This window comes from Cryptomeria japonica, chromosome 1, assembly GCF_030272615.1.
Source record: "Cryptomeria japonica chromosome 1, Sugi_1.0, whole genome shotgun sequence".
NCBI classification, from domain to species: Eukaryota; Viridiplantae; Streptophyta; class Pinopsida; order Cupressales; family Cupressaceae; genus Cryptomeria; species Cryptomeria japonica.
Window position 1 is genome coordinate 65,690,277 of NC_081405.1, and position 17,782 is coordinate 65,708,058.

Below are 17,782 nucleotides of genomic sequence, written 5' to 3' on the forward strand. Positions count from 1 at the left end.
AATGCACACTCCAATGAGAAATTGTAGGGTAGGTGATTGAAGGTATTGTCATTGATGGCAACCTTACAATCCTATGATACCAACATGCACCGGCACCGATAGACTCTACACCGACATACAGATCACCGACACCAAAAAAGGAAGATTACCGGCACCATGGCCGACATGAATTTTGCTTAAATGTATTTTGTATTTAATTGTAAAAGCTTTTGTAAGCCAACTTGGCAGATTGTAATATGACTCATATAAGTATGAGATCATTGTAGATCATTTAGAAGAGAGAAGATGGAAGGATTAATACAGACCTAATATGTGAATTGTAAGGCAGATATTGGATAAGGGTTTATGTATGTTGCAGAGCTTAAACTGGTACTGAATCTGGCATTGTAGATGTTGATCTGAAGCAGTATAAGACATTGGATTTGTATAATCCATTTTTGTAAGTCAGTGAGACTTCTTTTGTAATTGAGTAGTGAGTTCTAGGCACTTGGCCTTCCTGCATGTGCAGGCCCCTATTATAAACAATAATATTCCCTTATTGGCCAGTAAGCGAATATTGTGGGTTACAAATCCCACCGAGGTTTTTCCCACATCGGGTTTCCTCGTTAAAAATATTGTGTTATGGTGTGTCTTTTATGTTGTGGTTATTGTTCTTATTTACTGCATTATTTTTGGTTTACTGGTACACAATTTTGAAATTCTTTTCATGTTATATGTTAAGAAAATTCTTATACCAGTCAGATACTGATTCACCCCCCCTCTTAGTATCTGTGGGAATCCTAACATAATTGACAGTGGTTGTTCGCATCATATGACTAGAGATAAATGTATTTTGTCATTGCAAGAAATTGATGGTGGAATAGTTAGATTTGGAGATTACAATGCATGTATGATTAAAGGAAAATGAACTATATCATTGGATGGTAAGAACAATACTGACAATGTTTATTATGTTGAAGGTTTGAGGCATAATATTTTGAGTGTAGGACAATTGGTAGATAAGGGATTTCAATTACAGTTCAAGGATGAAAAATGCAAAATCATTAACATATCTGGCTTGGAGATTGCAACCAGTATGTAGACAAAAGGTAACATATTTCATTTGAACTCTGGTGAAAAGACATGTTTGATTACACAGATTGATGAGAGTTGGCTATGGCATAAAAGACTGTGTCATGTGAATTTTGATTGTATTGTGAAAATCAGTTCAAGTAATGTTGTTAGAGATATACCTAAGATTATGAAGCCCTATAATCCGATATGAAAAGAATGTCAAATGGGTAAACAGGTCAGAACCTCTTTTAGGAGTGTACAAGATAAATCAAATGATGTTCTTGATCTTATTCATACTGATTTGTGTGGCCCTGCTCGAGTTAAAAGTTTTCATGGTGATAGATATTTCATGCTAATCATTGATGATTATTCTAGAATGATGTGGGTTACTTTTTCGAGAGAAAAATCTGAAGCATTTGAAAAGTTTAAAATCTTTAAGGCTAAAGTGGAAACTAAGATAGGATTGAAGATTAAATGTTTGAGATCAGATCATGGTGGAGAAATCACATCTGGTGAGTTTAACAACTTTTGTGATAAGCATGGTATTAGAAGACAATTTTCTGCCTCCCAGACACCTGAGCAGAATGGAATTGTGGAAAGGAAAAACATAACTATCTTGGATGTTGCTAGATCAATGATAATGGAAGCTAATCTACCTCATATCTATTGGATAGAAGTAGTTAGTAACACAGTTTACACATTCAATAGAGTACATATCAAAGGAGAAACCAGTAAGACACCTTATGAATTATGGTTTAGCAATACACCTACAGTTAAGTATTACATCATTTTTGTTAGTAAATGTTATATCAGGAGAGATGATACTATTGGGAAATTTGATCGTAGAAATGATGAAGGCATATTTCTTGGTTAGTCTAATGAAAGCAAAGCATATAGATGTTATAACAAGAGATTGTAGAGAATAGTGGAGAGTGCTAATGTCAAAGTAGATGAGCTGAGAAAAAGTCAAATCAAAACTTATGAGAAGGAACCGGTGGTGGAAATGATTATATCTGAACTAGTAGCACCTCTATCGGAATAGAGAGTTGAACCAGTTACTTCAGCAACATCAGAGAATTCTATAGTAACTGAAGAACAGGGAAGAAGAACAGAGAGTCAGAAGACTCCTAGGTATGTGAGATTGAATCATTCTAAAGATCACATCATTGGGGATAAGAGCAACAAAGTGATGACAAGAAGAAGACTAGAAATTAATGAGGTATGTTTAATTTCACAAGTTGAACCGATATCAGTAATTGAAGCATGTAAAGATGAATTTTGGTTAAAATCTATGGAAGAAGAATTAGATCAGATTGAGAAAAATAATACATGGGCTTTGGTTCCCCAGCCTAAAAATAAAAATGTTATTGGAACTAAATGGGTTTTTAGGAATAAATTGAATGGGGATGGTAAAGTTATAAGGAATAAGGCTAGATTGGTTTGTAAAGGATATTCTCAGAAGGAAGGAATTGATTATGGAGAAACTTTTGCACTAGTAGCTAGGATTGAAGCTGTAAGATTATTTCTTGCCTATGTTGCTTACAAAAACTACAAGGTTTATCAGATTGATGTTAAATGTGCATTCTTGAATGGAGATCTTGATGAGGAATTTATATTGAGCAACCTGATGGTTTTTCACTATCAAATGATGTTGATATGGTTTGCAGATTAAGGAAAGCTTTATATGGATTGAAACAAGAACCTAGAGCTTGGTATGCAAGGTTGGATAAATATCTTTTGAAGCTTGGTTTTACTAAGGGTAGTGCTGACAGTAATCTATATTATAAAATCAATGATAATGACACACTGATTGTTGAAGTATTTGTTGATGATATTATGTTTGGAGGTGAGGATAAATTATGCATAGAATTTTCTAAGAACATGGAGAAAGAATTTATGATTGGTGAGATGAAATTTTTCTTAGGTTTGTAGATTACTTAGATCAACAAAGGTATTTTTATTTATCAAACTAAGTATGCTAAGGATTTATTGAAGAAATTTGGTATGGTATATTCTAAACTAATAGGTACACCTATGGTTACAAGTGAGAAATTGACAAGGAAAGATGTTTCTACATCGATAAATCCTACAAGAAATCTATGATTGGAGGTCTACTTTATTTGACTCGGACTAGGCCTCACATTATGAATGATGTTTGTATTGTTTCAAGATTTCAGAGTGATCCTAAAGAGAATCATGAGATGGCGGTGAAAAGGATTTTTAGGTACTTGCAAGGTACATCAGAATATGGTTTGTGGTATCCTAAGGATAATAAATTTCTTTTATGTGCATATACAGATGCTAATTGGGCTAGAGATGTTGATGACTGGAAAAGTACTTCCGGTGGAGCTTTCTTTCTTGGAAATAAGTTGGTTTTATGGATCAACAAGAAATATTCATGTACTTATTTATCAATTGTTGAAGCTGAGTATGTTGTTGCTACTACTAATTGTACACAAGTTTTATGGATAAAGCAAATGTTGAATGATATAAAGGTGGATTGTGATGCATCGATATTTATTCATTGTGATAACTCTGCTGCTATTGATATATCAAAGAATCTGGTATTTCAATCTAAGACAAAGCACATATCTATCAAGTACAAATTTTTAAAGGAGAAGGTGGAAACAAATGAAGTTAAACTGGTTTATGTGAACACTAAAGAACAGATTGCAGATATTTTTACTAAACCTTTATCCAAGGAATCATTTGAGTACCTGAGAGACAAATTGGGGGTTTCTGCCTTCCGATGAAGACTTGATTGATACAGTTTGGCATCAGTCTGGTATGCATTCTCAGAGATACTATTCATTTTGGCACTGATGTGGGATGTTACTGCTTAGGGGGAGTAGTCAACTTTGAGATTTAGAGGCTTATATTTTGATATTTTGTCAAATTTCTGGCATTGATGTCAAAGGGGGAGAGATAGTGATGTGAAAAAGAATTTCAAAACTTTATAGAGATATTATTCAAAGAGGGTGAGTTATTGATATTCAGAGCTACATGAAGGAGACCATTGGTTGTCTTCCACAAGGAGAGACTTGTTTGGCATTTCTTGGTACTTAGATGTTTTTCACATCTAGTGTTGCCATGAATGCCAAAGGAGGAGATTGTTGGCCATTTGGTGGAATTGATTATGTGTTGCATTGATGTTTTGTCATTGATGTCAACACTAGTTGCATCCTTCTAGTCCTGATAGGTTAAGTAGTTTTTAGTTAACTTCGATCTGGCATGATCTGGTTGACTCCAGTACAATCTGGTGATGGAATTGACTTGTTCATGATGCGTATACTTATATTTGGTCAGTTGGTTTTGGTATGGTGATTGCATGTTATCCATCTTACTTAGAAGATTAGTTTCTAGTTTCGGTGAGGGTTTCACCGACAAAGCTTTTTGGTGGAGATATTTGATGCATTGCATAATTGGTGTTGGTACAACTTTTGGTGGAGTTTCAGGATGTTGTTGGTGATCATTGCTAAAGCATGTGGACCTATACTTGGTCCCGATTGTTCTAGGTTATGGACCAACATTGATGTAACATATGGATAGGACCTATTGTTGTATTTCTGGGATGTCTTACATATTGGATATTATTTTTTTTGGTCTAAGGCCGACATTATTTGTAATTATGTAATTGGTTTATTGTTTGGTGGCCGACCTAATTGTTTATGGTCGAGGGTTTGTATAAATAAGATGTAAGATCTCATGGTGGATCATCATGGTTAATGTAAGAGTTCATGGTCAAGGAATGTAATATGTGAATAATACAATATCATTCTGGAAGAGGAGTTGGTAGATCATTGGAGATTGAATTATCTTTATAAGAGGATTTAGTCCTCCGGTATTGAGCCTAACTGGAACTGTACTCATGAATAGGAGATGCTATCTTTTGCAGTTCAACACTTTTCCGGATTGTAGTTTGGATTTGTATGTAGTCAGTGAGACTCCTTTTGTCCTTTAATTAAACTTTTATCGTGTTTCTTTATTTTATTGTTAATCATTTAATCATTGAGTCTCCCCCATGGATTGACAACTTTCAATCCTAGCCCTTGTTGAGATTACTCAATCTCAACCATCCATTTCTCTATTTTCCCTATAAATAGAGCCTATTCCTTCTTCAATTCATCCAATCTATTTGCGCATCTAAATTATAGTCATTTTGCAGGTTAAGGAGCTCATTCAAGTCATCTTCAAGCATTATCATTATAGCATTTAGCATTTGCATCATGTTTTAGGGCATGATCTAGTTTAAATACATATCTTTTCATAGCTTTATTAACTCATCTAGTATCATTTAATATTTAATTTGGAATCAATCTAGTTTCATTATCTTCATTATCTTGAAGATTTAGTCTTGCATCTTGCATCCTAGCTCTCATCCATCATCTTAGTATTCATTGTTAGGATTCCCACAGATATTGAGAGGGGGGGGTGAATTAGTATCTAACTGGTAATATGATTTTCTTAACTTAAAACATGTAGAGCATATTAATACTATGTACTAGTAAGCAAGAAGTAATGCAATAAACAAAGATAAAAACAACCACATGAAAAACACACCATAACTCAAGGATTTAATGAGGACACCTAGTGTGGGAAAAACCTTGATGGGATTTGTTACCCACAATATTCACTTACTGGCCAATAAGAGAATATTACTGCTACAAGAGGGGCCTGCACATGTAGGAAGGCTAAGTGCCTAGAGCTCACTGCTCAAATATAAAATAGGAAGTCTCGCTGACTTACAAAATGGATTGTATAAATCCAGTGTCTTGTACTGCTTCAAAGTAGCATCTATAATGCGAGATCCAGTACCGGTTTCTACTTTGCTTCTTACGTAAACCCTTAACCTATAATTCGCATAATAGGTCTGCCTTATTTTGCCTAATTACATTCCTCTTACTTACACAAAATGTTCTACGATGATCTCTCTTATATAAGAGTCATTTTACAACGTGCCAAGTTGGCTTACAATGATTTTACAATAATAAACAAAATATATTACAACAAAAATCCTGTCGGCCTTTGTGCCGGTATGCTTCCTTTCACTATCGGTGCCAGTGATCTGAGTGCCGGTGTAGAGTCTGATCTTGCTCATGCCGGTGGAATGCCTTGCCGGTGTCATTGGATTGTAAGGTTGCCATCAATGACAAAACCTTCAATCACTTAAATGTCTCATTGGGGTGTGCATATGCCAACATTCATTAGGATCTTAGTTGCATCCATTTTGATCCTAGAATCATTTAAATCTTGTTCTTTAGGTTGTCATCCAAGAGATCAAGTCCTCTTGCAAGTGAGGGCCACCTTGAATCTTGAGGATCTTTAGAGATAGAGGAGCATGGAACGATTTTAAAGAGTTTAGATTCACTAACTTGTTTTGTTGATTTCTAAACTCTAATGCAATGTTCCATGTGTGTGTTTGATTTGTTTCCCTTTCAGAGTAGGTTGATCCCATATTTCTAGCACATAATAATATCACACAAGACTTCATCATGATAATTCCCAATTTTCAATTTCACCAAACATTGCTCACTTACTAACAACTTATGGTCATCCTGAATCTATGCTATCTGATAAGGCTTAGGGTGTTTCAATCTTTCTAAATTCAACTTATTCACCATCTCTTCTGAAACAAGATTATTTGAACTACCACTATCAATAACAATGTTACAACACTTACTGGATACCTTACATTTGGTCTTTAACAAATTCTTCCTCTGCAAGGGCTCTTAATCTCCTCTGGGGTTTGTATGTAGTCAGTGATATCAATCTTTTATCACGTTTCTTTATTTTATTGTTAATCATTCAATACATATTTTTTTATTGTACATATTTGGGTCATAATAATTTTATATCTATAGGTATACATTTTTCACTACATTCTATGAATCCCTACATCTTTCCTCCATATAGGGTGTGTTGTATGTTGTAGTTCATACATCGTATTATTCTCTAAATTAGAGAACTTGTACAAGTCAAAGAATCATCTTTAAAATGTGTAAATTATGTTTCTAATATTATTAATTTGGAATCTCATACATAGAATTGGGTATTTGTATCAATCTATTACAATTGAGAATTTTTATTAAAATTCATTGTGGTAACTTTTATGTTAAATTGTAAAATTTACATATAAAAAAGATTAGTTATTTGTAAACCATCTTTCATCTTAATATGATTAGAGATTTTGACTCTCGAGTGAATGGCATCAACTTTGTTATTTCCTAATATAGAGATTTACCTATAGACAAACTATAAAAGAAAAGAGAAGGAAATTTTGTGACAAGAGTATAATATATATCTTTGTTGAATTTGATGACTCAAGTAGATCCTAGCAATTATGTGATGCAAAGGTGGAGAAAGTTCACATCTTTATAGAAGACTTTCTTTACAATAATTGTCACCTTGCAAGCGTTGACCACAATGACTTAAGAGTAGAGAAGCATTGTTGTTATGCATTATCAAAGTCATCCAAAAAGGTTCGAGTAGAATCCAATTGTACTATTGAATCAATAGAGGATAGAGATATGATTGATGCAACAAATTTAAGCTCATTATCTACTTCATTCATCAAAGAATATTAGATTGAACATGGGGAGAACCCATTGGATTGCAAGGCTTTAAGGTCAATTATGCATTAATAACAATCATTCAACTTCTCACAAACCAATCATTTTAGATGAATTAGTAATAGAAGAAAAGGAAAACTTGATTTAAATAAATATATGGATTCAAATAATCAAAATTAAACATGGTATTTGGTACCTTTTCCTATTAATAAAGATGCCATTATTTGTAAGTGGTTGTTCAAAACAAAGTGTACATATTATGGGTCATTAACAAGAAAAAAGAAGATTAATAGTTACAAGCTACAAAAAATAGTCAAAATGTGTTGAAGATATCAAAGAGTTTAGTATTTTATGTTTTTAGAAATCATATTGAAGTATAACATTTCGTTGTTTTGTATGATGAAATAAAATTAATGAGGAAATGTTTGAATTATAAACTCTATTTCAACTCAATCTCTAAATATTTGTTGTGCAAAGACACAATTTTCACATAGGAACACATTTGCGTACATACTTTTTCTATTTGAAATTTTTTTCAATACTTTGACTAATATAAAAAAAAACTATTAAAACCTCCATGATTTCGATATCCTAAAATCCTACACCTCATATTTAAGAATTAAAAAAAAAACTAAATATTATTACATATTATTATATTAAACAATTCTTTTTAATTTAGATCACATTATCACTAACCCATCAAAAATAAAGAAATGAGTACATATAAAACGAATTAATTCAAAAGAGACATGACACACTTTGCTTGTAGTTTGTTCAAGACTTAAGAACAAACTTAACATTAGAGTTTTATGCAAAAGGGAGTACTTTGAAAAGCAACTTCCTGTTTTTTTCATTTAAATAAAAAGGGTGGTGTAATTCAAAGTGTCATCGTGCGTAATAGGATTGTGTAATTCAAAGTGTCATCACGCATAATATTCCGTGTAAGACAATTGACCTCTAACAAATAGTAAACTCGTGCTAGAAGAGATTATCCTTTTTGCTCTGTACATACGGTATATAAGTTGGTCTATGAGGGTTGATTACACGTGTATGAGATTATCCTTTTTGCTGTCTACACACGCTATATAAATTGTCGCTCACTTATTACTACTCATGTAACGCCCGCGATTTTATGCTGGTCTCGCTCGCCATGCACATTAAATATGTCCGTGTCAAAGAGATTTAGATAACCAGTCAATTCTAAATTGCCGTCTGAACATTAAAAAAGTCTATCCAAACAGATTCAGATATTGTCCGCGTGAAAGAGATTTAGATAACCAGTCAATTCAAAATTGCCGTCTGAACATTAAAAGAGTCGATCCAAACAGATTCAATCTTAATTCTAAATTAAAATTCCGGACTCTTGCATTATTATGTGGACTTGGTCAGGAACGGTTTTGGTCCCCAGACGTAAATGAAAAACAGCTGTACATATTTAGAATTTTTAATTTGACTTATGTGCTACCACAACTATAAATTATATGAAATCTGTTTAATTTTGTAGATTCAGTCAAGGAAGAAGTTTATCCCGTTAAGCTTCTGATTACTCACCAGCTCCGCCCACTGTATAAATCACCAACCTGCCATTGTACAACAAAACTACAATGGAAGGAAAACAAGAAGATTGGTGTTTGTTAATTGCAATTGTATTGGGATCCCTCTTTCTATGTGCTTCGCAAGTTTCCGCAGATGACACGGTTGACAGAAATACATCAGATAAGCTAAGCCTCGGAGGAACTCTCATTCCTCTACAAAATACATCTTGGTTGGTGTCTCCCAATCAGACATTTTCTGCCGGATTTTACGAAGTGGGTGATAATGCATATGCATTTGGCGTGTGGTACACTCATACGGCGAATCTAACAGTTGTTTGGACGGCAAACAGAGATCAGCCTGTGAACGGAAGGGATTCCCGTCTTGATCTGCAAACTGATGGAAACCTGCTTCTGTCTGATGCAAATGGAAGCACTGTATGGGAAACCCACACGGGCAGCAAAGATTTGAATGTGAAAGAGGCTTTTCTCCTGGAAACAGGAAATCTCGTTCTGCTGAATTCTACGGGAGGGAGCGTTTGGGAGAGTTTCGATTATCCAACAGACACTCTTCTTCCCCATCAGGCACTCAAAGGGAATACTCAATTAGTATCCAGGTTGGGCACAGGTTCCATTACCTCAGGGTACTATCGTCTCTATTTTGACTACGACAACATCCTTCGGTTGAGGTACCAAACCTCATTTGCAGCCTCCAACTACTGGCCTACTCCTTACCTCGCCATATTTGTCAACGGAAGATCGTCATACAATATCAGCCGTTATGCAGTTCTGGACGCCTTTGGCGTATTCAAGTCAAGCGATAATTTTGGTTTCACCGCCTGGGATTATGGCTTAAACCTTACAAGAAGATTGACCTTGGATTCCGATGGAAACCTGAGATTATATACTTTGCAGGAGGGTAAAGGCATCTGGGACGTCTCATGGATAGCACTCACAGAAGAATGCTCCGTTCATGGATTGTGTGGAGCAAACGGATTGTGCATTTACAATCCTGAGGCCACTTGTACTTGTCCTCCTGGTTTTCACATGAAAGATCCGACCGACAGGTTCAAGGGCTGCGAGCGAGACGTTGAGCTTGTGGATTCTGGATCCATTGCTGCACATCTCGTTCATCTCTCTCATACAGATTTCTATGGCAATGATCTTGTAGGGTACAGTAAAGGTCTCTCTCTTGAAGAATGTAAGAGGTCTTGCATGAATGATAGCGAATGTCAAGGTTTCAGCTACGTTCCGGATGGCAGTGGAAGTTGCTACCCAAAAAACCAACTTCTCAATGGATATCGATCTGCTGGCGTGGCTAACGACATGTATATTAAGGTCTCCATCAACGACTCCTCGCTACAAAATTCCACATCCATTAGCGAAATCCGACCTAACTGCAGCAGTTTTGGGGTACTTGTTACTGTAAGTAGCAATTTCCAGGCACGGGAGAAGAGGAGCGTTATCAAGTATCCACTGTGGTTCGCTGTTGCCTTTGGGGTAATGGAAATTGTTTGCATAACGTTGGGCTGGTGGTACATGTTCAGAGAAAATGACGATAGCTTTGATTTTGATCGGCAAGGGTATTCTGCCATCCCAATGGGATTCAAGAAGTTTCGCTTTGCAGAGCTGAAGAAAGCCACCAATAACTTCTCGATAAAGCTGGGAGAGGGAGGTTTTGGTAGCGTCTACAAAGGGATTTTGGCTGATGAGAAGGTCGTGGCGGTGAAGCAACTGGAAGGAGTATCTCAAAGCGAGGACCAATTCTGGGCGGAAGTGAGCATTATTGGCAGAGTTCATCACATGAATTTGGTTCGCATGTTTGGTTTCTGTGCAGAGGGGCATCACAGGTTGCTTGTTTATGAGTATGTTGAAAATGGGTCACTGGACAGGCATCTGTTTACAGAAGGTGAATCTTTGGGTTGGAAGGACAGGTTTATGATTGCAATGGGTACGGCAATGGCATTGGCTTACCTTCACGAAGAATGTTTGGAATGGATTCTTCACTGCGATGTTAAGCCTCAGAATATACTATTAGATAGAAAATTTAGTCCCAAGGTATCTGACTTTGGATTATCAAAGCTGGTGGACAGAGACCGAGCCTTTTCGTTCTCTAAAGTTCGTGGAACTCGGGGATACGTGGCTCCTGAATGGGTGATTAACCTTCCAATTACGGCAAAAGCTGATGTGTATAGCTTTGGGATTGTACTCTTGGAGATTGTAAGCGGCCGAAATGCATCCAATCAATCTGCGAATTTGGCGCAATGGGTGTCTAAGAAGATGGACGAGGGAAAGCTTTTGGAAGTTGTGGATGCCAGGTTGAATGGGATCATTGACAGAGAAGAGGTGGAAGCTGTGGTGAGAACAGCGTTGCTTTGTCTTGAGCAAGACCCTGGTTTAAGACCATCCATGAGCCGAGTAGTCGAAATGCTTTCGAGAAGACCAGAAATGGAAAAGGTATAACAAAGGATGCTAGAATTTACAGCGACTGGCGGCCACTTATGACCATTCAACCTCAAGTTGACTCGATACCAACAATCACCATGTGAACAATTACCTTATGGCAAGTGTATGTGTGCTCCCTTAATCTAATAATAAGGGAATTTGCATTCTGGTCATGAAGTTGACTATCAACCCCACTCGTTATATGAAAAGTGTTTCTTGTAACTATCTATCAATTATTTAACTATCTATGGATTGACAAGATTGTCTAAAAAATGAATATAGATACTTAAATCAATTATTCTAACTATTCTTGTAAGAATGATTTCTATTTTGATAGTCATATGTAGTTGTACTGTACTGCTTATATCACTTTCTATAGTGACACAAAACTTTTTCTATATTAGATAAAGTTCAAAAATTGAAATAAGACTTTTTGCTACTCATTGTCAATCCTTTCTTTTTGTGCTTTTTGTTTGATTCTATTGGCTTTCATTCCTTCAGAACCATATCATTAAGTTCAACTAATCTAATATATTGATCTATTGTCAAAATTCATTTAGATGTCGACTAATCTAATACAAATGCACCCATCAAATTTTATCTATATATTCATGTAATGAGAGCCTTGTTAGAATTGTATGGTTTGATCTCTAAAACTATAAGATTGTGGATGCTTGGAATGGAATGATAATAAATGTTTTTTAAGAAAAGATTCATTTGGATGCATAGTGAGTTTTTATTTGTATTTTTTTATTGTAGTTTGTTTTACTCAGTCAAGATTTTTAAAAATATGTAGACGACTTTATTTATAGTATAACAATTCATTCAAATAATGCAGGGGTCAACAAGAATTCATATTGTAATTAAAATAAAACATAAATTGAATTCAAACTTTAGTTAAATATGCAACAAAGTATTTTAAATTTTAATGAATATTTTTCAAATAGAAAAAAATAGAACATTGTACATTAATGTGAGAAATTGAGATAGAAGAAAAGGATCACTAAAATAGATATAATCCTCCCTAGAAGATTGTCATTTTGTTTATTTTTTAATTAAAATAAATTAAAATATAAAAAAATGATTAGATTGTTTACATGTTACATAGTCTAATAACAAGTTTCCTATATACTTTAAACATTCAAGATAATTTCATTTTCAAGAGAGAAACATTCTAAAATGATACAAATTATAAATTAGAATACCATATTAGTGATATATATTATAATAAAAATAGTATATTTTTTGTGTTTCCAATATTTTTCTATTTCATTAATTATTTAAAGTTTCATTTATACAATTATATAAAAAAATAGTGGAAAAAATTATATAATCTAATAAAATGATTTAAATTATAAAATATGATTTAAATTTTAAAAAATACTACACAAACCATCAAATTTTAGGCCTACTTGCATTCTCTATTAGGATTAACAAATTTAATAGTTATTTCTTCTGTCTCTAAAATTTAAAAAATGTTCAGTTGTGTTGAATGGAATGCTATTGCCAACTTCACTCTTCTCCTACACACTTAAATAAAGATCCAAAATAAGTATTCCATAAAACACTTAGGTAGAAAGTTAAGATCAACAAGTAGATGGGATTGTTTTCTTAAATTTTAAGACAAGTATAGATATACATTCAAATTGGGCATATTTGTTAAAAATGGGACATTGTGGATGTCATCCTTGTAATTTAAGATTTAAAAAAATTAGTTTTTCAATGCATATAGAATGTAATATTAAAGTCAAGAATCTTTTTTTCTCAATTTTCGATGATCAACATACATGCATGTGTGCATACATACATATACACACACATGTAAACTACTACATATGCATTTGATGCATATGAAGGTATGGCTTAAGGTAATTAAAAAATAATGGCATAATTATTTTAATTATACAAATCGTTATATAATTAGACAGTTAAGAAGTAAGCCAATGTTATGACAATGGTGTCATTGGTGAAAGATCAATAGTGTGTTCCACTTATCACATTATTTGAGAAAAAAAATAAAACATTTAATGTATTTTATTGATTATAAAAAACAAGTTCTAAAAGATATAATGATGATATAAATAAGCGAATTATTTTATTTTTCTATTTTAATTTTTTAATTTTAAAAAATTAAGAAAACCATATCATTTTTATTTATTTACAATAACTCTTTTATATTTTTAAATATGATTTTATAGTCAATGACATTTTGCCATGATCCCCAACTTATATACTATAAGTAAATTTTTAAAAATATTTCTTGGGTCATTAACTTCAATAACTAGTACGTAGTTTTCTTCTTATTTTTATTAAATATTTAATTTGTTATTAATTTTTAGTTTGCACTAAGAAAAAATCAGACCTATAATTTTAGGTTAGAGAATGAATATGTTAAAGGGTGAGTCACCTATCGCAGTGGAGTGTTTTGAGGCATCTCCAAGTCCTAGGGAGAAATCTAGTCCCTCCAAGAAGGCAGGGTCGGAAAAGATGAAATATAGTGGCAAAGAAAATAGAAGCCGGGATGATTCTGAGATGGAGGAGAATCCACCTTTCTTACAGGTAAACAGGGAAAAAGCGAAATAAAAAGACTACCATCTCTGGAGTCTCTACAACAAATAGACTGAAGGCTGATTGTGGGAACACCAAAAGGTCAGGACGAAAGACATGAAAATGGCATAGGGAACATGATAGTCTTCAGAGCATTGCAGATGGGATTCAAAAGACTATCCCTGAAATTTGCCTTAACAATACTCCACTTAAACAATGAAGATTGTGTCGTGGAGCATAAGGGGATCAAATAGTCCGCATAAGCAGGACATTTTGTCAAACTTCATTAGACACCATAAGCCGGATGTTATGGTTATTCAGGAAACTAATACGCCCAAAGATAAAGTTTTGAAGATGAAATTTTGTAAGAATGGTGGAATACACAATAATATTTCAGAAGGAGCTTCAGGTGGATGCGCTATTTTCTGGAATGAATTTTTAGTCTCAGGCTCTTGCATCTGGGAAGATCCTAATCACATAGCTATTAGACTTAAGCATATTCGGGATGATTTCTCCTGGATTTTGTCCAATATCTACGCCCATAATAATAAGTCCGCAAGGAGAAATTTTTGGAAGAATTTATCGGTTTTCAGAGAAAAACTTAAGGATGAGAACTAGTTAGTCATTGGTGACTTCAATACCCCTCTTCAAGATCTCGAGAAGTTTGGTGGATCCCAGATTCAAGTTGAAAGTAAATAGGATCTTCTAGATTTTATCAATAACCAGTGCCTTCATGACGTGGATCTCAGGGGAACTTCCTTTAGTTGGATCAATACGTAGACCGGTAATGATCTTATTCAGGTTAGGCTCGACCGTGCTCTTATTTCAAATGGGTGGTTTTTTCAGTATTCTTGCTCTTTGAATTCTCTATCGGGAGTGAGCTCTGACCATTACCTGATTAGTTTCCAAGCAGATTCTATGTCGAGGAAGAAGAATCCTCCTTTTCGGTTTGAAAGAATGTGAATCCAGCTTCCACAGATTAAAGCCAAAATCATTGAGTGGTGGACCATAAAAGTTGAAGATACTGCTATGTTCTGTGTTTCTAAAAAAGCTTGGATCGATTAAATCTAATATTAGAAAATGGAATAAAGAGTGTTTTGGAAATATTTTTCAAACTAAAGTCAATCTTCAATTAGATTTAAAAGATATTCAGGATATATGGAGGATTATTTTGTGAAGGAAAATGATATCCTTGCTCAATATCATGATATTATTTCAAAGGAGGTGTTTTGAAAACAGAGATCTAGGTCTATCTGGACACTAATCGGGCCTACACTCCATGGAAGGTAAGAAGAGACATTGTTTAGCAAAGTTATCGACCATGTTGAACACAACGTTACAATTCACTAGCATGGATTGAGACAATGATGAATACGGTGGAGTGATGGACCAGCGTATATAACACAATGCTCCATTCAGCCTGGGAAGACATATACATAGAGGTTTACCATCACAAGGCAAGGGGGAACCTTGTGGTGGCATGATCATATATCATGGTTGAGAGCAACTTTGCATGGTGCTATTGTTATTTAGCCAAGAAGAGGCCTTCTTTATCCTTTTCCTCATCTAGATGTTGAGGTTCCTATAATTTTAGGAGAATGGTGGAGTGCAGATGTAGAGCAATTAGTTGCAGAAGCAAATATTATACGTAGGGCACTAGATATCTCAAATACCTTCATAATTAATGTGCTCTCGAGAGCTTTGTACAGCTGCTCTCAAGAAGGTTCCATATTTAGATTGCCAAGAAGTGGAGATCTAAGCTGGAAGGAGAACAAGCGAGATTCGGTCCTATTTCTTCAATTCTCGGTGTAGCTTTAGAGAAAAAAGCTTCCTTATCAAATGTTGGGGTGTGGGCGATAAACGCAATTAGCTTTGTGTGAATCATCATGGTTAACAAGCAAGCTATGTTTGGATACAAATTTAGATTTGCCACTATATTAACTGGTCTTCAATTCCTTGTGACTACTCTAGTGGGGTTCATCTCACAAACACCAGGATATTCATCATCCAAGAAACACGTTCCCTTCTAGGAACTCTTTTGGTTTTCTCTACTTGAAAACATCTCAATTGTAGGAATGAATATGAACCTGATGTTGAACTCTGTGGGATTCTATCAGATTTCAAAATTAAGTATGATCCCAGTTGTTTGCGTAATGGAATGGATTTTTCGTAGCAAACAATACTTTAGAGAAGTCAAGACAACAATGTTTCTTGTAGTGATGGGAGAAGTCATTGGTACAGTCACAGATGTTAAAGTAAACGCTAAAGGATTTATAGCAGCTATAGTAGTTGTTTTCTCTTCATCACTTCAGCAAATATCCATCGGATTGCTGCATCTGTTGGTGGTTAATTCCAACTTCAAATAACTATTAGTTCACTACCGCAGATTGTGGATCACTAACCGATCTCTGTTAGATTTAGATTCATTCTTTCTGCCTGAATTAAGGCTGCTGATTTCAGTCTTCTCTTGTCTTCACCGTAATGTTAGATCATGCGGTGGTTCAAGTACTGTATAAATCATGCTTTCAGCTACTGTAAAGAACAATGAATTAATATAAGAATTTCATTTGATTCAGATTTCTTAATGCTCTGTTTTTGTTCTGTTTTCCTTTATTTCTAGCTAGATCCATAATCTCTTATTTTTACAGCATCAAAAGCACAATATTGGGTCATTTGATCTTCTAAGCAAAACTGCTCCTATTCAATCTATCTTACTATTGACGTCAAACCCAGTTATTGACTATTGTCTCAATGGATACAACTTGTTGGACTATAAATTCTCCTATAGTGCCACTTTGTTTTTCATTACACTTCCTTGTGGTTAGCAGTCTTTCGCAACCTGAGCCAATATCATTGTATTGGGCGCTACTTAGCTATTTCTTTCCAAGTTCTGGGAGACATGAAGACAAGATGTGTACTTGTTTTAGGTTGGTTATTATTTTATTCAGAATTAATTGTGAAGAATTTAATTGGAATGGCTATTGTTGTGGGAGGTACGATAATGTATAACTAGGTAATGGAGAACTCGAAGCGGTAGGGCTGGCTCTGAAACACTGCCCACCTGAAAAGCCCTGCAATGGCTTCTAGGGACAAAGGCTCAAAGTTATACTCAATACCATCTCTTTTGTGAGGCCATAGACTACTCTTCTTCAAGCCTATTACAATGGGAACAATGGAGTATATACTGGACTGATTCTCCAGACAAACCAGCTTTGAGTTTGATTACACGAGCCAAGGACTGCCAATGAGTTTTTTGGCAGGCACAACACGGAACAAAAATCCGTGTTTATCCTTTTGACTCCAGTGTACAAATAGTACTATGGGTGGATTTATCTATTTCAAAGTTTATATTTGTAACGTTCAATTCAGTTTTAATGAATTAAACCTCTTGTCTATATAAAAGTGAAAGGAAGCAGGGACAGTTATGGAAGTTAGAACCGAAAAGTCTCTTAAGGAAGCCTTCATATAGGTAATAGAAGAACAGGAAAAGGGGTTCGACACAAAGAAAGAGAACGGTAGGAACAAATTTTTACACAGCCATTTCAATAAAAAGGAATGGTAATCTGTGTGCTTTGGTTTTGAAATTCAAGGAATAGAGAGGTTTATTTTTCAAGTCTGTGAACTCATCTGTGTATG

At 34.7% G+C, this 17,782-nt stretch overlaps 1 protein-coding gene and 1 pseudogene across 1 annotated transcript; both read left to right on the forward strand.

The window, feature by feature from the left end:
• The first annotated feature begins 9,220 nt into the window (after positions 1–9,220).
• Positions 9,221–11,843, forward strand: LOC131065274 (putative receptor protein kinase ZmPK1). The gene has a single exon (XM_057999740.2). The coding sequence runs from the start codon at positions 9,227–9,229 to the stop codon at positions 11,615–11,617; it is 2,391 nt and encodes a 796-aa protein (XP_057855723.2). The 5' UTR covers positions 9,221–9,226; the 3' UTR covers positions 11,618–11,843.
• Positions 11,844–15,425: 3,582 nt separating this feature from the next.
• Positions 15,426–17,159, forward strand: LOC131065275 (UDP-rhamnose/UDP-galactose transporter 1-like; annotated as a pseudogene).
• The last annotated feature ends 623 nt before the right edge of the window (positions 17,160–17,782 follow it).

What these genes read in the sequence shown, in the direction of transcription:
- LOC131065274 (XM_057999740.2), top strand. Translation starts at nt 9,227, where the DNA reads ATGGAAGGAAAACAAGAAGATTGGTGTTTGTTAATTGCAATTGTATTG.